The sequence below is a fragment of the Labrus mixtus genome, chromosome 13, assembly GCF_963584025.1.
Source record: "Labrus mixtus chromosome 13, fLabMix1.1, whole genome shotgun sequence".
Classification (NCBI taxonomy): Eukaryota; Metazoa; Chordata; class Actinopteri; order Labriformes; family Labridae; genus Labrus; species Labrus mixtus.
The window spans coordinates 11,296,474-11,319,091 of record NC_083624.1 but is presented as its reverse complement, the minus strand read 5'-3'; the positions used below and the strand labels follow the sequence as shown (position 1 = coordinate 11,319,091).

At 44.9% G+C, this 22,618-nt stretch overlaps 1 protein-coding gene across 1 annotated transcript in view; it reads right to left on the bottom strand.

Moving 5' to 3' along the window:
* The window catches only part of itgb5 (integrin, beta 5), a 46,639-nt gene that overhangs the window by 5,028 nt on the left and 18,993 nt on the right, over positions 1-22,618 (bottom strand). Inside the window, exons 12-13 of the mRNA XM_061053678.1 lie at positions 4,245-4,467; positions 1,797-1,897 (exon numbers count right to left, since the gene is read on the bottom strand). Of these exons, the coding sequence (XP_060909661.1) occupies positions 1,797-1,897; positions 4,245-4,467 (324 nt within the window). The remainder of the gene's footprint in view (positions 1-1,796; positions 1,898-4,244; positions 4,468-22,618) is intronic.

Here is a 22,618-nt window from a genome sequence, read left to right as displayed (position 1 = left end):
ATATCTGAACACACAACTGTCAGTGTGCACATCTCCTCTGTGCACCACCACGCTGCACCACAGCCCCGATTACCACCATAAATCAGAGCGTGCGCTCTTATTAATGCATTCCTCAAACATCTCCACACTGTTTCCCTCCAGGCTGAGGGGCGCTGAAAATATGGAAGCTAAAAGCTTGAATGGCGGATCCTAAACTCGAGCTCTTTGCTTTTAAAATGACACTTAATGGAGACATTCTGAGCTGCAGGTTCATGTTTGTTTAGTGGGAGGATTCTGCAGACGCACAAGGTTTTTTATCCCTGAATGGTTTTGAACTCTTTGAACCTAATGAGGTTGCGTAGCTGGTTGTTGCATCCTGCTGTGAGAGGTGAAGGTGCTCGAGGTCCAGACACCTGACACTTAACATAACATGAAGATCAGGACCCGAGCGAGCAGCTCTGTGGGTGAGCTCTCATTCCTCAGCATAGAGAAGTTAAACTACAGAAGGTCTGGGCTCATTTTTTTTCTTTAATGATTAAGTTGTTGTTTGGTCTATAAAATATCTGAAAGGTAAAAACACTTGGTCCAATTGAATTTATATAAATAATTTATGTAGAAATGTTACCGACACAGAGTTTACTTTACGTCCTGCAGGGGGCGGGGCTTCTGGGAGCGATGAGCCCAGGAGGAGGGGCCATGTTTGAATGTTTACAAACATTTCTACTGACTCCTATGAACCAATAATGGAGCTAGATGTAAAGTTAAGGGATAACTAAAATTATTACCAGTCGTCATTGGAGTGTGATTGTCATCTCTCCAAAGCTGTGAAGATTTTTGACTCGTCATGAGGATCCATCCTCCACTAACACATGAACGTTACACAGACTGTCATTATAATCCATCTGATAGTTGATGAGATATTTTCGTCCAAACCAAAGTGTTGGCACAACATGAGCTGCCCTATTGTAGCTAAAAATAAGCCCTGAAAGCCTCTGATGCTCCGAACACAGTGCTAACAAAACAGAGACAATCCATAATGAAGGATTTATAACCCTCATTAAACTGGAACCAGAGGAGCGGACTCATTAGACAACAGAGGACACGAGACTCACTGGGGAGGTTTCATACAGTCAAAGGCTTTCTGTGCACTTCATCACGTTTTAAACTCTTTGATTCATCGTGTGACAACATCAACCTCAGAAACTTCAGAGAGGGAAATGAGAACGTGACCGCACCCTGAGGTGAGCAGGGTGCGGTCAGGTTTGACTCCAAAAAAAAAAAATCTAATATATCTGTGGTGCTCCAGCTCGATTACTTCCAACATCTGATCGTGGACTTAGCTGCTTTGTGTGAAACAGTATTTTAGTTTCAGCTGCGAGATACAACGGTCACCTGTGACCTTCTAGACACGCACGGATCGGGGGACAATCAGAGCCAGAGCCGATACCACTCAGAACATTTTACCAATTGGATACGTTTCTCTCTCAGTCTGAAAATACTTTATCATTATACAAACATGGACGCCGTGTGACCGACTTCTTCTCCTGATTTAATAACATCCTCAAACAAGCAACGCGTTTCACCAGCATGCCTCTGCTGTCAAGACTTTATTTTCTACGTTATTCTTTTGAAGACATGTTCACATGCGGGACTGCGTGGCTCACTGAACGTTTGCTCCACAGAAACAAGATGAAAGGTCAAATCAGAAGTGACAGAGGAAGAGGAACGTGAGGGAGACAACAAACTGTTACAGATGCCCCAGATGTTAGTACTTCCAGCCAGCTGCTCTGTGTGTGTGTGTGTGTGTGTTTACTCACTGAGGGTCTCCACTGTGATGATTTCGTCCTTGCACAGGCGCTGGCAGGTCTGGTTGTCTGCGAGGCGTCCTGAGTTGAAGAGCCGACACTCGATGCACTCCCTGAAGCAGACCAGAGACAAACATCATCTTTAATCTTTTTGTTTCCACTCTGCACTCCTCGTCATGTGTTGACTTACTTCATGCTGTTTTGTTATTTCTTGTTTTGGAACGTCAGCTGTTAGAAATGTCCCAGCGTGCCGTCGTTAAACACTGGAAGCTCGATGAACACAAACAAACAGCAGCTGCTCGTTCAACCGTTCAGTCTCTTCAGGCTTCCGTGACATTTTACAGATGGATCACGTTTGGAAGAAACCCGCATTTGAATGTCATTATTTTGTTCTGCGGAAGATTCAGAAAAGCTGTCCGAAGATTTCAACCACAACAGACTCAAAATGAAACTCGTCTTTAGGTTTTTAAGCGCTAAGAAACGAAAGCAAAGTGGCCGTCTGCTACATTTACTAATCATGTAGCTTCTGTGATATTTAAAGGAGCAGTATGTAACTCTGACCCCTAGTGTCTAAAACGGGTACTGCAGTCTAAATTCTAAACTTTGTAGAGAGCTGTCTCCCCCCCGCCCCCTCTGCTCATGCAGGTTGCCATGTGGTGGACACTGTAGCTTCAGTGTTTAGCCAGCTCTGCATGGGTCTGTAAACCTTTCTGCGTTCTAACCTCTCTCCATTTTTCAAAAGCATCTCCAATATTGATCCTAGTTTGAGCGCGAGACTGTGCCGATGATTGACGTTTCTTGTAGCCAATGAAACTCTGAACACGTGGACTCACTGCTCCATCAGCCTTCCTCTTAAAGCATGGAGGGCGTTTCTAACTCTGAACAGATTGTGATCTGTGACGAACGCCTGCCTTATGTCAACAGTAGCACGCATGTTTGAATGATGTTTTGGAAAGAATGTCGACACTTGACGTGATTAGTGATTGTAGTTCAAACGGTTCATGAAGAGCACTCTAATCTCATGCCTCCTTTCCACATAAAACATTTGATGTTATGTTGATAAGGTGATGTTATATGTGATCAGGAGTCTGTATATTGTGTTTTATTTTGAAATTGACCGGGCGCTCTGGGTGATTCCTTGCAGTGTGCTTCGTTAGAAAAAGACTGGCAGCGGACGATGTGGAAATTGGGGAGTTAGAAGACGAGTCCTCTGCAGTTTGAGTTTGAGCCTCTTCCATTCTGGCCGAGGACTTTCAGCTCTAAAGAGCAGGCTTTGTCTCAGCAGCCGTTACTGAGCGGAACAAGTCGTAGCATATCTGTGGGTATCAGGTTTAGTTTTCTTATTTCTGCTGGATGTGGTTGCTGGTCATTTCATGAAGGTCTTGTAAGGAGGGACGGAGATAGCAGGCTGGAGAGCTGATGTCAGGCTTCTTAATTGTTCATTTATTTTGATGTTCTAGACCAGGGGTGGGCCACAAATGCGGCCCCCATCAACGTGGCCCTCAGGTCAAATTTTACATATCAATTAATTGAAAACATGGCAAAACATGGCCATGAAATCATGAAAACCAGAAATATGCCCACATTAATATTTGATGACTGGTATATGTTGAGTTAATTTGAGACATAATTGACTGTAATCGTTTGTGTATCCTACAATTTGGCCCCTCTGGCAGTTAGAATTAAATGAATGTGGCCCTTGCTGTGACCAAAGTTTCCCATCCCTGCTCTAGACTCTGTAACTTTTACAGATCAACATGTTCATCAAAACGTACGATTGGAGTCGGCACACCTTATGCTCTTATTGCCCGTGTGCATTTACTCTTTCTATATTTCTTTTTTGTCTGTGCTTTATTAAGTGACTCTCCCTGCAAACACATTTACCTACAGGTACAGATAAAGTCACCTGACCCTGAACCGGATGTGAAAAACATCTTTGCATCAGTCCATCTCCTCTGAAGATTTGTTTCTGCAGCTCCGCCTCGTTTTATCTTGAGGAAAACATCTAGTGTGCATACCGTGTTCAGCTCAACCTGCAGACAGAGCAGCGATGTCCTGTTTTCTAAACTCATGTGTGGTCAAAGGTCAAAGGTCGTTCTGTAAAGAAACAGGAGCCATGTGCAGAGAGCAGTTCTTCTTCTCTTTACTACACGTCTGATGGACATTTATCCTCGAGCTGCCCGTCTGACTGATGAAGGTTCAAACTGTTTAATCTCTTCAGGTCAGGAATGGCACGAGGGCTATCTGAAGCACTCGCCATCAAAGCTCAGATAAGTCCACCAGAGAGAGACTTATCTGGAGGTTTTACTCTCAGTGTGGACCTTCTGTGTTTGACGGTCTGACCTTTCTGATTCCTGAGAACAAGGGGCTGCACCTTGTTTCAATGTTCCACCTTCCTCTTCATGAAATAAAAAAAAGCTTCCTCTACTGAGATTCACAAACTACACTCGTCACAGTTACCTTTTGGTGCCGCAGGCGTCGGGGCAGGTGGGGCATTTCTCGCAGGTATCTCCGAAGGCTCCGGGCTCTGTGCACTGACAGCGTCCACACACACAGTTTCCTCTCCCGCTGCACATCTGCCCGTCGTCCGAGACACACGTGGACGTCTCCGTGGAGCAGTTACAGTTGTCTCCGACGAACCCGGCGTGGCATTTGCACTCCCCGCAGTGACACTCTCCGTGACCTGAGCAAGAAAAGAGAGAACGAGGAAGTCAGCAAGTGTCTTTACAACGAGGTACGACTGCCCTGCGGGCGTTTGTCATACATCCCTCTACCCAGTATTTATTTAAGATATCTCTTCTCAATGTTTGTTTTAGACCTTCAGACAGAAATGAAAAGGTTAGAAAATGTGAAGCCGTGATTAAAACAGAAAGAAATGTGTGTTTTTTTTTTTCCAAATTAGTGACCCTATTTTATTGTTTATTGTGAAGGCGAAAAAGTGACGACACCTGTAGAAGCTTCAGTGTCCACCACATGGCAACCTGTGTGAGCATGGACTCTAGAGAGGAGGGGGCGGGGGGGGGAGACAGCTCTCTACAATGTTTACAATTTACACTGCAGTACCCATTTTAAACACTAGGGGTCAGAGTCACATACTGCTCCTTTAATGTTTTAATAAAACCTGAACTTGTAGACGTGTTGAAGTTGAGACTCTCTTCTATGTATCATGGACCTTTCTTTGAGCGCTTTCCACAAATAAGTCACAGAGTCGTTCAAAGTGGAATAACAGTCCTTTAACATAGGATAAAAAAATCGTCCAGGCTGTAGCCGGCTTAAAGCACAACATTTCAGGTGTCTTCAGTTACATTTGACCTCATAGTTAGTAACCAAAATGTGATCCGCTGTCACTCTTTTTATCCTTTGAATGTCTCAGTTTTAGTATGAATGGACACATATCTCTTGGCTCCTGTGTGACAGGGGGTGGACACACACGTGTACATGTACCACCAGCTCTGCACATTACATCCCGTTATCTTCACCGACGATAAATCCAACAGGAGGAACCCTGAGGCAGAAAGCAGCGCCTGACGGGGTCATGTTGATGCTCCGATTCGTCTCGGTCATCTCGGACACAAAAAGAATCCTTGACGGAGGGAGGACAGCAGCTGTAAGCACGGACGCTTTACTCTGCAGGCTTATTTCACACTAGCTGTCTCAGGATCCTCCACAAAGAGCACATTCACTAAGCTGCTATCTCGGAAGGATAAGAAGGAGAGGACAGAGGGGAGGCAGGCTGCAGGCGGCTCAAATCTGAGATTTTATGGTGAAGAAACATGCAAGAAAAAAAAAAGAAGAAACATTGACGTGTGGAACAGCTGCTGCAAGCCGGCTGATCATCCTGAAGCTTCAAACTGCTCTAACAGAACTCCACACTGGAGCTGAGCTGCTGTAAAAAATTCATTAGGCTTCATTAGGGAGCCTGGAGTCATGACAACACGTGGGAAATACACGCAGTGTTGTGAGACAGTTTCTGTATGAATACAAACTGAACATCAAGAAACAGATCCTGTTGATGTAACGAAGGTAAAGCAGCAAATACTTTGACGTACAGAGAATCTATGAAGATACCAGTTTCACTTTTTGTTTACTGGGAGTGAAGCAAATATGGCGGCACGTGACAGTTCAGTGTCTGGACTGGTGTCTCAGACCACACAGACCGAGGTGAAGACATGTCCGGGATGAATCCTTTAATGATGCAGTTGTTTGGATTAAATCAAGCCTGAGAGTTCTTCATAAAGGAGCATGAGTAGAGGCCGAGTTGACTGACAGCAGGAGGCTTAAGGCCCGCCTCTTTAGGCGTAGATATCATTTCCAGTATGGCCACCATCCATCCATTGGGCCTCATCACCATGTTTAACAGAGTGATTGGTTAAAACATGAGGCTCATGTAGGCTGATATAGGAGTTTGGTTTGGTGCTGAACTTGGAAGTTTTGATTCAACAGATTCTGAGTTTGGGAAAGACAAGAAAATCATGTGTTTCTGGTTTTTAGACGGTCGATTGTACATCGTCCCAAACTTCAGGGACGTGAAAGGGTGAATGTTTACAGCCTGCTAACATTTGATTTATCAGATCACTTATGAGATTATCGTCTACTTTACTGACCAAGAAGATCAACGATACTTTCCTCTGTCATCTGTCTCGACTTCAGAGCTTTGGTGGGCTCCAGACGTGCTTTTAAAAAAAAAAATCATGAATATCTTGGAAAATAAAAAACATGTTTTCTCAATAAGTGCCAGTCAACATCCTTTTCTTCGCCGTTTAAATGGAAACAGAGTGAGAAATGACAGAGTTATGATCTAACACGAGGGAAGGCCGAGGAGAAACTAGGTCAGCGACAGATGAAATCAGCGCCGTCTGTCGAGGAGTGGCTGCACCGTCTGTCCAACACTCGGTCAACTTGAGATGAGGGATAAAAACGGTCGGAGGACGCGTGCGCCAGTCAGCGTCAGACAGACAGACAGGGGAACTCAAACAGAGTCAACGATTCAACCAAGATCCTCAAACCGGTCCCAGAGACTTCTCTAAATGACTGAAACAGGAAACGTTTGGTCTAATGGGCTGCACAGCGGTCAGGATTGCGAAACAGGCCGTGCTTCACATTCTTTCTAGTTTCACATTAACACCACCGCCTTCTTATTTATCAAGCTGCAGAGCCGAGTGTGTGCAGGTGGAAAAAATGATCCTTGCTTTTAGGCTTTGTGGTTTTGAGTTTGGCGCGCCACTCCCAGAAACATGGCCGAGGTCAGAGGAGGTCTGCCGGTCTGCGCGACGAGCGGCGAGCAGCTGAGTCATCGCAGCGTCGCTGGGAACGTGTCCTTAAATGAGGGCATCAGTGGGCGAGAAGTGAGTGTTTGATTAGTGAGAGTGAGAGGAGGATGAAAGATGTGGCGCTGCTTTGACAAACAGCTTATTGTCAAAGACGAGCTGCTGGCATAAACACGGGCCTGGTGGCGTGCGGTGTGTGACGGCGACAGCTGCGCTCTCTGTAATGACAGCTGTTTGTCAGCATTTCATTTTATTGGTCACATCGGTTAATAGGACACTGCCAACTTTCTAGATTAAGAAAGCGATATTAAAACGTGTGTCTCATTTCACAGTTAGTTAAGTTTAACTTCACGACTGCAGCAGCAAGATGTGTTTTTAGCAAGTAGCTGGTGAACATAGCCCAACATTCAGGAAGCGAAGAGACTGACATCTCTCACGGGATTTTGTTTTGACCAAAAAAAGAGCGACGGGAAAAAAGGACTTAAGTGGCCAAAATAAGTCTGCTTCAAGTGTTAAAAGAAAGATCAACTATATGGCTACAGTTTGTCAGTGTCGTTTGTAGCTTGTGACTCTAATCGCCAAGGCGGCAAAAAATGTGAACCGGTGTGCATGTGTTATATGTAAGTATGACCCCTTGACCTGAAGCAAATATTGAAGTTTTTCCGTTGATGCATCCAGACTGTTTTAGGAGGATTTAGAAAGCAATAGAATAAAAAACATGACATCATCTTATTAAGCACAAGCAGTCTTCTAAAACTCACACTGAACACCAAACAGACCTCATCATGCTCATACTGATGGATTAAACCATTGGTTTCCAACCTGCGTTCCGGGCCCCCCTCTCAGGTGAGGCGCCTGAGGCACTCTCTGCTCTGAGGTTGTTCAATATTAGATTTGCACATATTAAATTAAAAGTAAAACAGTTTGGCAACTTCTGGTTTCAGAGCAGCTCGAGGGTGTCAGGTTATGGTTTTCTTCACTTCACTAAACTCAGGTGCCGCCTCTGCCTCTGTCTCCAACGACGCGCGGCTCTCGGCTCCCCTCACTTCCCCCGAGGTGACAGCAAAGAATACGAGCACTCAACAACAGCACACGAGCCTCCGTCTGATCCGTCCTCGTGCCTCGAAACAGATGTCTGGAGGAAGTGCCGTGCCTCTATCACGCCATTCTGTCAGTCACTGAGCCGCTGAGTCCTTCCATTTCTCTTGGCCGTCTCTCCGGGACATTTTGATTCTCTGACGGCGAGATTAAACACAGCTCATGATAAACACAGCTGTGACAGAGGAGGAGTTCAGATCCTCTTCTGTGTTTGACTTTTCCATGACGTTTCTCCAGACATTCAGTCAGCCCGGACGAAAAGCCAAGACGAAGAAAAACGGAGCCATTAGAAACTAATTTAACTGAGACTTTGACCTCAGACAGAAGGCAGTAAAATAAAACTCATATCTACTGCTGTAGGTTAGACACAGTACGTGACTATGCAGCCATGACTCAGGTTTTCATAACAGCCACGGGTTGAGGGCAAAGTCACTTTCAGAGCTGGGATTAAAATATCTGATCAGAGATCTGATTCCTTTAAAGCGTCCTTTAAAGGCGATAGTGTGAATCTTTGCGAGAGAGAGAGAGAGAGAGAGAGAGAGAGAGAGAGAGGACATGCAGGCCACGTGACGGATTCGAACCCTGGTCACCCGGCTTGGAGAAGTATTGCCTCTGTAAATGGGGGCGCGCACACTAACCACTAGGCTACCACTAACCCCCCCATCCCCCTTTGTTGTCTTCATGCTTGCCTGCCGTTAAACAAGTGAGCAGCAGAATAATCTCATCAGAGCAGGAAGCCGGCTGTCAGAGCATCATGCTGCTCTCTTCCCCCGCTGAGACGCTTGCGGATCACCGACTTCATTCACATTTTGCCGCTGCTGAGCGAAGAAGAAAGCAAGAGGAAGAAACATCAAGACAAGCTGAATAGTTAAGCTCCTCGACTTTCAGTTCTTCCATGATGAGGCCTCATGAATACAATCCGTTCCCCTGAGGAGCCTCTATGAGAGTTTTTTCTGTTTCCCAAATCAACGATAATCTTTCAAAACCAGCATGGAGGAGACGTGCTTCATTTCACAAAGTAGAAAGATGCGATGCGATACGATCAGGTGCGTTCAAGCAGCAACCTCCGGTGTTGAAAAATAAAGCTGGAGTGTAAAATCCTGCAGTTCCTCGGGTGTCCACTAGAGGCTGACTGCAGAAGCAAAAAATAATGCTCCTTGTTTTCTCCTTGAGGAAACTTCTCTTTGTAGTGTAGCACTACATGCAGTCGCTTCCCCCACAGTAGAACCAAATAGAGACAACACAAATATGCACATCAAACATGGAAGATGTGTGCTGAATGCAGTTACATGCATGTGAACGTAAACCGTGTGGAGCAGCTTAGAGAGCCGCGTGAGCCTCGAACGCTGTTATTCTTCCTGCTGTTCATCTTGTGTTTGACACCCACAGCGACAGAAGCTCCCGACAAACATCAATAACAAATCATGGGCTGTCACACTGGGTCCCTTTGAAGCCTCAATTATTGGCTTAAGAATATTTTCCTCCCAGAGAACAGCGTTCCCATATTTCAGCCTGCAGACACGCTGGATTTCAACATCCCATTTAAACGGGCTTCACTAAATATTTGGAGATTATACGAAGAGGAAATGAGCTGTCGGGTTATTTTTAGAAGGAAGGTTGTTGCGCTGGTTCCTCAAAATTTGCCAGACAGCCAGGACTCGAAAAAACAAACAGGAGCTGAACTCAAGCTGCACGTTTCACAAGGAGCATTTTGAATACACAGAATGTGAACAAAGAGAACCGCATCAAACGTCTGACAGCAACAGGCGTCGGCACGTCGGAAGAACTAGTGCTGTCAGCAAATTTATGTAACCTAGCAACAGTGAGAAGCTCTGAAAGTCAGTGTAAAAAAAAAAGAGCAGTTAATGAATTAAAATGTGTCTCCGAGAGCCCTCGTTTGTTTTGAGATTTTCTTCAACCAATTGGGGTTAGCTTGCCTCTAACTAGCCAATCACAGCGGTTCTGATGCGAGGAGAATGCTCGGTGTTTCCTTGGCAACAGTCAAGTTGCAAGCTAGTGTCATCCAGCTGCTACACTCCTTGTGTAAACAGCTCTCCCTTTCCTCCTCACTCACTCTCTCTCCTCGCCTTGAGGTGCCTCGGCAGCGAGGCGAACACCAGCTTCTACTTTTTAACCCCTTTGGGTGTAGAATGATCCGTGTTTCTATCGTCCAAGTCTGACATGATGAGCCGAGTTTGCAGCGGCGTGCATCTCACTGGAATATTCATGTTGCATACTTTAACTTCGATTTCTAACATTATCTGGCTCTTAAAAAATGCCTTAAAAACATACTTTTATTGTCCTGCCTCAGCTCTGACCCTTACGCTCTCCTCTTCATCAGTTTTATATTGGAGCCAGGATTCTTTATCTGGTCTGGAGGAATCATCTTCTGCAGAGTTAAAGAGGCCGTCACCCTGAACTCAGTCACCCTCATCAGGAATGCAGAGAGTGTGTGATATGATGTGGAGCATGCTGAAATAAAACGCTCTCCCGCCCTCCTACTGTTGACCCCAAGTGAGCAAAACTTCCTGCAGCAGCGGTCAAAGGGCGGCCTGCGTCCCAGAGGCTGTGTTTAGGTGTGTGTTTAGGTGTGTGTTTAGATGTGTGTGTGTGTGTGTGTGTGTGTGTGTTCACAGAAAAGAAAACACGGCCTCCAACCTCTCTCGTCTCCAGCTACAGGAGGAAGCATTGCCCTATTTTCGTCTCTCAGCTGATGAAAAACTGATGAAATATTTGAAATAGTTGAAATAGTTGCGGTGCAGAGCGGTTCGCCTGCACTAAAAAAAAAGAAAAGAACTTACATCTAAAAAAATCCAGTAAAGAGGAAACAAGTCTGTCTCTGGGAGGAATTGAAAAATGCTTTATTTCCTGTGGGAAATCCTGTCATACCTGCATTTATCTTTTTGAATTAGGAATGGAGTTAATAGCACGCCTACAGTAAGTGACCAGTCTACATTACTTAATGTCTCCCAATCAGACGAGTCCAGAACTAGACCAATGCAGCAGCCACAAGGTCCTCCTATAAGCTCCACGAGCAGAAACGTGCTCAAACTAGGATCAATATTGGAGATGCTTTTGAAAAATGGAGAGAGGTTAGAACGCAGAAAGGTTTACAGACCGATGCAGAGCCCAGTGTTTCCCCTACCATTATATTAGGGGGGCGTTTTTTTAAAGATTTATTTTTGGGCTTTTTGTGCCTTTATTGTAGAGATAGGGTAGTGGATAGAGTCGGAAATCATGGAAAGAAGTCATTTAAGGATACCTTTGTGATAGAACAGGACAGCTGTCATTAAAAGTAACACATGAACACCAAAATTCCTTCAAGTGTTTGTGTCGGCGTCTGTCTGTAAAACTGTAAACCTGTAAACACTGAGAGCTGGCTAAACAATAAACACCGTTTGAACTACAATCACTAATCACGTCAAGTGTCGACATTCTTTCCAAAACATCATTCAAACATGCGCGCTACTGTTGACATAAGGCAGGCGTTCGTCACAGATCACAATCTGTTCAGAGTTAGAAACGCCCTCCATGCTTTAAGGGGAAGGCTGATGGAGCAGTGAGTCCACGTGTTCAGAGTTTCATTGGCTACAAGAAACGTCAATCATCGGCACAGTCTCGCGCTCAAACTAGGATCAATATTGGAGATGCTTTTGAAAAATGGAGAGAGGTTAGAACACAGAAAGGTTTACAGACCGATGCAGAGCTGGCTAAACACTGAAGCTTCAGTGTCCACCACATGGCAACCTGCGTGAGCATCGACTCTACAGAGGAGGGGGCGGGGGGGGACAGCTCTCTCTAATGTTTAAAATTTTGACTGCAGTACCCATTTTAAACACTAGGAGTCAGAGTTACATACTGCTCCTTTAACGATGGCCTAAAGTTCAAATTATAATTAGCTTCCACATTTACTCTAAAAATAAGCTTCACTCAATACCACCACATGCAGACCGTCTGGAGCTGCTCCTGTGTCTGACTTTATTTTGAAGAAGTCCAGACGTCAAATGACAGAGAGCTTTGTGCATCAAGTTCAGAGACGTCAGACGAGACGAGCCTGGCCCGCACACACACACACACACACACACACACACACACACTGAGCCCCTCCCTGAGCCTGAGAAACAGCGCTGAATACGACTGTATGTCTTTAAATGACAGCAGAACAATATGACCGAACCACTCAGTAATTACACAGTGGGCTGTAGTGGGCTGTGGGATCAGAGGACTGGTTGCTCCTAACCTCAGACTGGCTGCAGGGTGTTTTCTTTCTGTTGTGTGAAAACTATTCAACCTAACCTTGCTCTTATGCTAAAACAAACTGGCCTTAGACTTCACATTTTAAATGTTTGGAGCACACACTTTTTGAAAGCTGGAATCATGGAAGTTTTCCTGGAGTTGGGGTACGATGGTTTGATGTCATGAGGTTTAGTCCAAGCTCTTCTTTTGGACCTTTTTTCTCTTTATGGACTTGATGTTCAAAAATCAAACTTATTACATATGACCTAACCCAGTCTTAGTTACAGAGAGAGCTAAGTTCAATGACTTTAAAATATGGGAAACTTCAGGACGCTCTCTCCAGAAGCAACCAGGAAGCAGCAGACTGGTAGACCAGAAACAGGGATGTGAATGCTAGCTCGTATAGGTTAGCATTCTGCTCTCAGTTTCTAACAGAAGCAGAACTGAAAACGTTTGGAATTTATGCCTCGGAGATTTTCAGCCGTTTTCACAAAAGCACAAAAATCTTTAAAAAAAGGCCCCCGATCTTTCCCTGCGAGCTGAACATCAATGAGCAAACTTTCCAAACCAACTTTAGAACATTTCTGCAAGGAGTCGGGATGAGCCGATGTGTGAACAGAGCAGGTAGTATTCAAGAACCACGGCGAGGGGGCAGTTGGAGGTGATGAAATGATGTCATGACTCTGCTGCACGACCGGTGTGATCTTTGGGCCTGAACCAAAGCAGCTTCATTTCATCTTCTTTTCTGCGTGTTCACTGATCCTGTAAATACGTCCAATTAGAGGTCGCATTGATTCACAGGATTAACTGTCCTCATAGCGTCACACTCCTGAGACCCGTCCTCCTCACGTCTGACAGCCAAAACCTCCCGCTGTGAGGGAGGCGGGAAAGAGCGACTCAGGAAGGTTTCGGGGACAGACGCCGGTTTGAGGCCTCGTTTTACTTTCTGAAATGGCGGTTTGAGGCGAGCTTATTGGCTTTGTTACAACGAGCGGTCCAAAGTCATTCAGCATTCAGAAGACTCGTGATTTGAGTCCAACATCGGGAATGATCAGCAAAGAGGTATCACCTGTAAAAATGGTGCTGTGCTGAAAGTATTTCTCTCCAGATGTGAGCGGGTTGAAGACTCCTTGTTTTAAACTCTTTCAGTTTTTATTGGCTTTGAAGCAAACACTTGGGAGTTTGCTACTTGAGGCGACAGCACAGTCAGGGAGAAGATCCAGCTCATTTGTGGTCGACTATGATAAACACGTCAATTAAACACGAGATGGAAACAGAAGTGATGCTTTCATGACAGGAAGAAGAACCACAAACAGCCAGCAGTATGAGGAACACTCAGCGAGCTTCAGCCTGCGAAGCCTCCGCAGTGACAGCGGCTTCTGTAAACAAGACGAGTCAGCCAACAGACAGAGTGCTGATGAGGCACTGCCCCTGCCCCCCCCCACCACCACCACATGAGTAATCAATAAAATATGTTTGTTTTTATCTGAAAAAAGGAAGCCATGTTTGTTTCACTTCCCGAGCAGAAGTGGTTCTGTGGGTTTATTAAAGTTTCATCAGCGTCTGTCAGAGAGGAATGATTCCTGGTCCTCCTTCAGGGTTAAAGGCTCAGAAACAAACTGTTTTGAGAAGATAAGAAAGAGACTAAACAACACACACGCTGAATGTCTCTAACAGCTACTGAAGCTGTTTGTTACCGAGGGATAAAGAAGAATTCTACAATTCATTTAGCAGACACTTTTATCCAAAGCGACGTACATCAGAGAGGTTTCATACAATGACCAGAAGTCGAGTTAAATGTTGTGAGACTGAAGGAGAATATTTCATCTTTAAAATCAGAACTGTCTGTCTGTCTGTCTGTCTCTCTCTCTGTGTGTCTGTCTCTCTCTGTCTGTCTGTCTGTCTCTCTGTGTGTCTGTCTGTCTCTCTGTCTGTCTCTGTCTGTCTGTCTGTCTCTCTGTCTGTCTCTGTCTGTCTGTCTCTCTCTGTGTGTCTGTCTGTCTGTCTGTCTCTGTCTGTCTCACTCTCTGTCTGTCTGTGTCTGCCTGTCTCACTCTCTGTCTGTCTGTCTGTCTCTCTGTCTGTCTCTGTGTGTCTGTCTCTCTGTATGTCTGTCTGTCTCTCTCTGTGTGTCTGTCTGTCTGTCTGTCTGTCTGTCTGCCTGTCTGAAACAGCTGAAAAATGTCTCCTATTAAAGTCTGCAGGCTGAGACAGGCTCCGCTGTGTGCTGAGCCGAGCTGCTCGTCACCAGACGTAAACAGAAGATATCTGGGAGGTGTGTGTGTGTGTGTGTGTGGGGGGGGGGAGGGGTGTAGAAGTCTTTAAAAACAAACGACCACGTCTTTTCTACCGTTTGGGTTAGGCTTCAATAACAGATATCAGCAGCTCTGCAGTGTGGCCTGAACATCACTTGGCTGACAGACAACAGTCATTATCAGCCAAGAAAACAGTGTTTACGTGTGCGACTCTCACGACGCCTCCACGTCCACTCACATCGAGCAGAAGACAACAGCCTATAAACAGAATCCCAGAGGGGACACATGGAGGCACAATGAGCTCTCTGTGACCTCCGTTTCATAACCAGCTGCTAGTTAAATGCTGACGTTTGCTGTGTCAGCATTTCTACTGTTGACACTCCATTGAGTGCAGGAAGAAACTGATCATTATCTCCTTCTATCGAGATTATACTTTAAAGCTGATGGTTGGCTGCTACTGCAAACACGTCTATCACAGGAGGAAGCTTACCTCCTGCTAGCCACACAAAAGCTCAAGTCTCACCTGGGGGCGCAGGGTTCAAAGGGTTCAGGGTTTTTACCTGACACCCTGAGAGGGTAGAAGAATCCGAAAAGATTGTGCAAAACAAAAACATGATGACAAACACGAGCGCTTGACGCAGCATGCATACCTGCATCGCACAGTCAGCTGAGTGTGTGTGTGTGTGTGTGTGTGTGTGTGTGTGTGTGTTTTCCCTGTGAGTCAGTCACAGTCAGCTGTTTAGCTTTAAAGAGCTGAATCCTGAGGCCCGAGACCTCTGGGGATGATGAGGAAGCAGTGAGGAGGCTGAGCTGGACACAAAGATGTCAGAATGAGCCGCTGTGTCGACAAACACTCCTCGAGACTGATTCTGTAAATCCATAATGTCAGACAGGTTTCTGACTTTTTGTGTAGGATGTGTTTTTGCTTCCAGAATCAAAGTCGACGGCCCTTGCATGTCAGCATTCGGGCAATCTATAAAAGTTTAGCGTCTGTCTTTGTCCTCTTTATGAACCTCAGTCTGAGCTCCACTCAGATAAAAGTCTGCGAGTCAGAGACCTCAAACGCACCACAGCTCCAGAACACAAAGAAACACCTTCGCAGGTGTGTTAGCATAGGAAGTCCTTTAGTGTGCGCTCAGTGAAAGGATCGGGGAGCCGCCTTCTACCTGAAGGATAAAGGAAGCTCAAGTCTTTGTCTGCGCTGGTCAAGTTCAGTCAAGTCTCACACAGACAAGGAGAAGGGGGAGGAGTCATCAGGTGTTGGTTTTACCTGAAGGGACTGAAGAAGACTGAGCGCCAGGTGCTGCTCTGGTAGCTTTGTTTAGTCTGAAACATGACTTCCTTTACTTTAATATGCACAACAACATCCTCGTGTACTTTCTATTAGCAACAATAAGGAAGTTATCAAAGGGAGAACTATCACTTTATGTCTGATAGGTTTGCTCTGCATGAGTTAAATATACCATTAAAGCTTTTTTGTTTCCATGGAGTTTAGTCCACAAAAAACACAAACAATTCTAAAAATATCTCCACAAACTTAATGCGACTCGTCGGGGGGGCTTTGAGCAGAAACGTTAACAAAGTCCAGACTCACTAATCGCTGCATGTTCGAGTAATGACTCATAAAACACTGACGGTAACCACAACCACAGAATCAAACACATTACAGATGCCATGTTGCTCAAAAAGAGATACAGGAAGTGCTTTTTTACTCTTACACCAGCAGCTGACGTACAACTTCAACTCAACTGGTGTATCTGTTCCTGTTATGTATTTCAGTGTGTAATGCCCACGCTCACATGTCAGGTAAATATCGAAATGTGTTTCACGCCGTTCTGAAGTCTTCTTAATAGAGACGAGCTACAAAAATGCAAAAGTGCCAACGTAACAAAACTGGAACTCATTATCCCGTTTCATGCAGAGGGAACAAACAAAACACTTGTTGGTTTGATCAAATGTATTTTTACCGTGACGCGATGTTTAAAAGTCCAGATGATGATGATGATGATGATGATGATGATGATGATGATGATGAGAGCACACACATTACACAACAAGCTGCTCAATAAAACACACACACAGGACTGAAGTTCATCACTGGGGAAGTTCAAGAAATGAAAATGTTCATTTTTCCTTCCACGCTGCACGTTTTTCTTTTGTCTGTATTGTTCGTAAAGACGCTGTGCAGCTGCAGAGAGCAGAGAGGGTCTGCACTGACTTATGTCTGCAGCACAATATCCCTGTTTATTACTTTATAAAGCAGGTATATAATCATCTTTTTGTACATTCTTTAAAGGAAGAATGTGAGACTTTAGTAACATGTGGTAGGTGATCAATGAGCAGAAAGAGATCCCTAAACGTACAAAAAACAGGGTATGCATAATATACATGCATTAATGCGTCCACCAGTATTTATATACATACAGTATGGGGGCAACAATCATAGTGTTATAGCACCTGCTAATTTGTGTGGCCTTTATTGATGTATGCTGAAACCCATCTTGACCAAAGCTCGACTGAAGCTGCACATTTTCCCTCATGGTAACTCTCAGGTCTGTAATCTGTGTTAAAACAACAAGTGCAACAACTTAAACATCTGTATTACACCTGCAGACCGGACAGTTACAGCAAAGAGGAGTTCTTCTTCTTCTGCAGACAGTTAAAGCAAAGAGGAGTTCTTCTTCTTCTGCAGACAGTTAAAGCAAAGAGGAGTTCTTCTTCTTCTGCAGACAGTTAAAGCAAAGAGGAGTTCTTCTTCTTCTGCAGACAGTTAAAGCAAAGAGGAGTTCTTCTTCTTCTGCAGACAGTTAAAGTAAAGAGGAGTTCTTCTTCTTCTGCAGACAGTTAAAGCAAAGAGGAGTTCTTCTTCTTCTGCAGACAGTTAAAGCAAAGAGGAGTTCTTCTTCTGCAGACAGTTAAAGTAAAGAGGAGTTCTTCTTCTTCTGCAGACAGTTAAAGCAAAGAGGAGTTCTTCTTCTTCTTCTGCAGACAGTTAGAGCAAAGAGGAGTTCTTCTGCAGACAGTTAGAGCAAAGAGGAGTTCTTCTTCTTCTGCAGACAGTTACAGCAAAGAGGAGTTCTTCTTCTTCTGCAGACCGGACAGTTAAAGCAAAGAGGAGTTTTACTTCTTGTTTCTATCTGACGGCTCCTTTAACAAAACAAACAGAGCAATTTCCCCAGAAGGCACTTAGGGCCCGAGGAGGTCTGTTACCCTGAGTTCCAGTAATGCGCAGCGAGAACATGAATAAACACACATGTTCCCGTTTACCCTATAAGGAGAAACACACATGCACGCAGGCGTACACATGGAGCACATGCATGCACAGGATGAGGAGTCGAGGACAGCAGCTTTATTTATGGGAGGAAAAGTCTGGAAAAGAAAGCGACGCTATTTCTGGCATCAGGAGTCTGCTCAGCGCTGAGATCATTATTTAGAACCAGCTGTGGAGTCGACGGAGGAGATGTGGGTCAGGGGGGCAGGAGGACGAGGAAAACGAGACTAACTGCAGTCTCGTTAAGAACAGAGAGAGAAACGACGACACAGGAGGCCGATAAAGATATCTGCGCTGTGAGGGGGAACAACATCTGATATTTCTGCTGATACTGTTGGAGAGTGTGACTCATACTCGCTCTAAAAAAGGTTTCATGGATATAAATACTTTACAGTTAAATAATAAACTTTAATATGAGAGATAGTATTTAATATCGTCTCCGCCCTGTGGAAACACTTTGTGATGCAAATACCATCCTTACCTAAATGTTTCAATATTTGAATCTACACGTTCCCTCAGCGGACATGCAGTCAGTGTGAGACTCTTATTTGCACGACTTTCTAAAGAGAAAACTTAACACACAAACAAGTGTTTTCTAGGTAATCAGTGCACTGATATATAACAGGTTTAGCTCAGGTCAGAGTTTCTCCATCCTTCAACTTGAAGAATCTCCTCAGAGAGACTCGAGGCTCCACAGAGCGATACAAAGACAAACACAAGCACAGATGGCCGAGTGGATACTGAGGATAAGATTACAAGAACATTCAGGGACAGATAGTCTTACAGCACAGGTCATCTGACCCCAGATTTACAACATCCTCCTTATAGCTTCCTGCTAACAACTACAGCGACAACTAGAACGTAGCAGTCAGTAAGACCTGTAGTGACTGAAATGATAAAGTGTCCTTACTATATGATCAGACATTAAGGAAACATGCTATGTTGAAGTACTGGCTTCTCTAACAACAATGCAGCAGCCAGTATGTCCTCCTTCTAACTTTAGATTCTGGTCCTGAATGCTCTGGGTTTGTTTGGACCAGAGAAGGTAGACGGTTTTAAGGCACCCCCACACGGCCGTTTTGGACGCCCCTCGGTTTGCCAGATATGGGACCAGTTATCAGGTCAAACCAACAGGTGTTGCAGCGATGGAAGCGGGCGAGAGAACTGGTTCAGATAGAAGTGATTGTACCCGACCTAAAAAGCCTCTGCATGTTTCTAATAAGCTCCACGAGCAGAAACGTGCTCAAACTAGAATCAATATTGGAGATGCTTTTGAAAAATGGAGAGAGGTTAGAACACAGAAAGGTTTACAGACCGATACAGAGCTGACTAAACACTGAAGCTTCAGTGTCCACCACATGGCAACCTGTGTGAGCATCGACTCTAGAGAGGAGGGTACCCAAACACTAGGTGTCAGAGTTACATATTGCTCCTTTAAAGAAGACTTGATGCTTTATGTGGTTTTTGTTGTTTTTTGAAAACCAAATCTTTTCCTTAGGGTCAAAGCTGCTTTACACAATATCTGTTTTTAATTCAAACTCAGCAGTTCCTGTTTTTGTTGAGTCATATTTAAATTTAATTTCAAACACGGCAGATTTAACTGGAACAACTGATCCCCTCACATCCTCCTACACTTCCCGTTGATCGAGTTACATCATGACACCCTCGATGTCGAGGTTAAAGTTGGCGAGTTCCTTGAATCAAGTTTGGAATAAACTTGCATTTCTTGTTTGTGTGGATTTAGACATAATGAAGATCAAACTTTCAATGACTTTCTTCACACAATCATAAATGGTTGTGAACAATATTTCTTCCACATACTGGACATACAGAAAAAAACGTTTCTCACCCAGCCACGGTACAAACTGTGAAAGTGTCGGGTGCTTTAGACTTCCTGTTCGTGGTGGTGGGGGTGGAGGTTTAAAGTCCAGGGTGGAGAGGTGAGAGTTCAGCTTCCCGATAGCTCGCTGGACGAAACTGTTCGTGAGTTCCTCTTTACGCTCTTTGAATCGGAAGCAGTCGGAGGTGAACGTGAGGACAGAAGCACGCCGCTCTCCTCGCCCAGCTGTGGCTCACACCTGCTGACCAGACCGGCTGTTCTTATGAGCTGTGTGTGTGTGTGTGTGTGTGTGTGTGCGTACATGCAGCACACGCTAAATGGGTGTGTATTCGCTGTGGTGACACGCGGCAGCCGACCAGCCAAACCCACCAGAGCTCACAGCTCCCCAGTGAGCCTCTCAGATTTACTGCAGCTCATGAGATGGAAAACAACACGACGCTGATTTTTCATATTGACTCACTTTCTCTCTTCCCAATGAAGCGGGACTGAAAGAAACCTGCTACAGTAACCGACTCAAAGATTGTAGTCAGTGTTACCGAAGGATGTTTTCGAGATGCTCGTCACTGATTGGTTATCTCGGTGTGGGCTCAGGTCAGCTCTCTTTGTGGTCGATGAAAAGATGAGCTAACACAACTCTCAGAGACTACAGGGTGTGTTTGTGTGTTTAGGATGTGTAGCAGCTATAAAAAAAAAAAAGAGTCAGGTCAAAGGTTAAACACATGTTGACGTGAATCTGGAGCTTCCAAAACCACCGGTAGAGTTTTCACTGAGACTTAAATCCCTGTTCTTGAACAGATTCCCGTCATACTCTTCAGAAACAAAGTGGTAAGGGGCTTTTCCTTTCCCTTTTCCCGTTATAACAAGTACAGAGATCTAAACTACTTACTTTGTTTATCACGGGACAAAGCAGCATGTTGTATCCAGAGATAACCAGAGAAGTAAGTGGAGATCTCAGGAAAACAAAACTAATGTTGTTATCACGGAGTTCAACTAAATGTATCTTCTGACAAGCGTCCTCGACAAGAAACAACACCTGACATCAGTCGTGATCTTTGATCCGGTCGTTGCACACTCTTTGCAGCCGGGCATGATGAACCCACAGACCGACAGCTTCACCTCAGCGAGCTGGCTCTCAGATATTCAAGGAGACGAGGAGTTCTTTAAGAAGAAGGCCGTGCTTTGGATACGCTGCCAGCTGATTTCCTCTTTAATAAAACCTGCCGAGCCTGGAGGCCGTTTACGCGACTGAACACTGAAGACCTTCCCAGACGGCGGACTCTCAGGTGAAGCCCGATGCTATTTACAGGATCAGTCTGCTTGCTAAGGGGGGCGAGCAGAACTTCATAGTATATCCTGTGGAATCTTTTTAGAAAGAGCGAGGACCGGAGCCCGCTGCACGCACGGGCTCTGCACGATAATTAACTGTCAGAATCCCAGGAGCAAGGGAGGAAAGTGTGGAGGAGGCGTAGCGTTTGCTGTCATTAGGACTCATTATGGCGCCCACGCTGAGAGAGGAGGAGAGAGCAGCAGAAGGTAGCGGACTGTTAACATTTAATGACTGCTTGTAGATGATCCAGCCATTCTGCATCTGCGCATTCAGCGTGTCCGTCCCCGCTGCTGACTAAACCAAACACTTCTGTTCCTCCTGCAGAGAGATAAATAGAGGCGAGCATTGTGTCAGGGGGGGGATCACGCCAAAAACTGGCCCCTCCGTCACAAAGCGCTCTCTGTGGTTTCAGGGGAACAGTTGCTGTCCTGGGGCCGATCCAGCAGGTCCTGCTCCAGAATGCAGAGTGTTGGACCCGATGTCCTGGGAACACAACAGCCTCGGCCTGGTTGGTTCAGCCGAGCCAAACCTGCCTTTTCAAACCGAGCCTCTCTTTTAGCCTCCGAGCTCAGAGAGAGGACCTTAACCCTTTAGACTCCAACAACCAACACAATGTTTTTTTTATATTTTTTTTATGTCATTTCCTGGAGTATTTTTAATGCTTAACATCTTAAGAATCTGTACTGTTCAAGCTAAAACTCTAAGTTAAAAAACTACCAGTGATTAAAGTGTGGAGATTCAAAATGAGAAAAGAATTCAAGAATTAGAAATGGACACAACATCGTGATCTGAGAGTCGAATAATAAACTAAATATTTCTTAAAAGCTTGAGAATGATAGATGGATAGATACTTTATTGATCCCGAGGGAAATTCAAATCTTGGCTTTTTGTATTTCTCACTTATTAATGATCAGAGAGAAAATGTGTGTCATGTTTCATCATGTTAAATACTCTGACTGCATGTGTTTTTCTCTTAGTGTGAAGTTATTTGTGGGATGCTTCAAATCTCCCAAAGAAAGATGCTGATAGTTTGTTATAGGGCCTGACTGATGTGGGATGCCCATATTCACCGCTTCTTACATCTCATGTAACATCAAACTTCATCATCAAACACACAGTGTTACAACCCAAAAAACAGACGCCTTTGGGTTTTGTTTCAGAGGTTTAAAAACTCAAGCTGGTGGAGATTATGACACTCAGCATCAAACAAACACACGCTCACTGACCGCTACATCAGAACTAATGACAGCTGGACGTCTGCAGATATCTCCTCCCAACGTTTCTTTCATGACCGGTGGGGGAAAACAGATTAAACAGGCATGCCTGCTGTTGCCATGGTGATTTGGGATGTGTCGTTTTTTTGTGCAGGTAAAAACAGGAGAAAAAGTCACAGGGCGGGGAATCATCTCGTGGCGTGAAGTCGTACGACCAAAATATCAGACACGCCAGAAAATCATCCCACCAGTCGGGAGCAGCTGATTGGTCAGTGTTTTACCGTCATGCCTCAGTGTACGCCGCACGACTGACGACGTTCAGCACG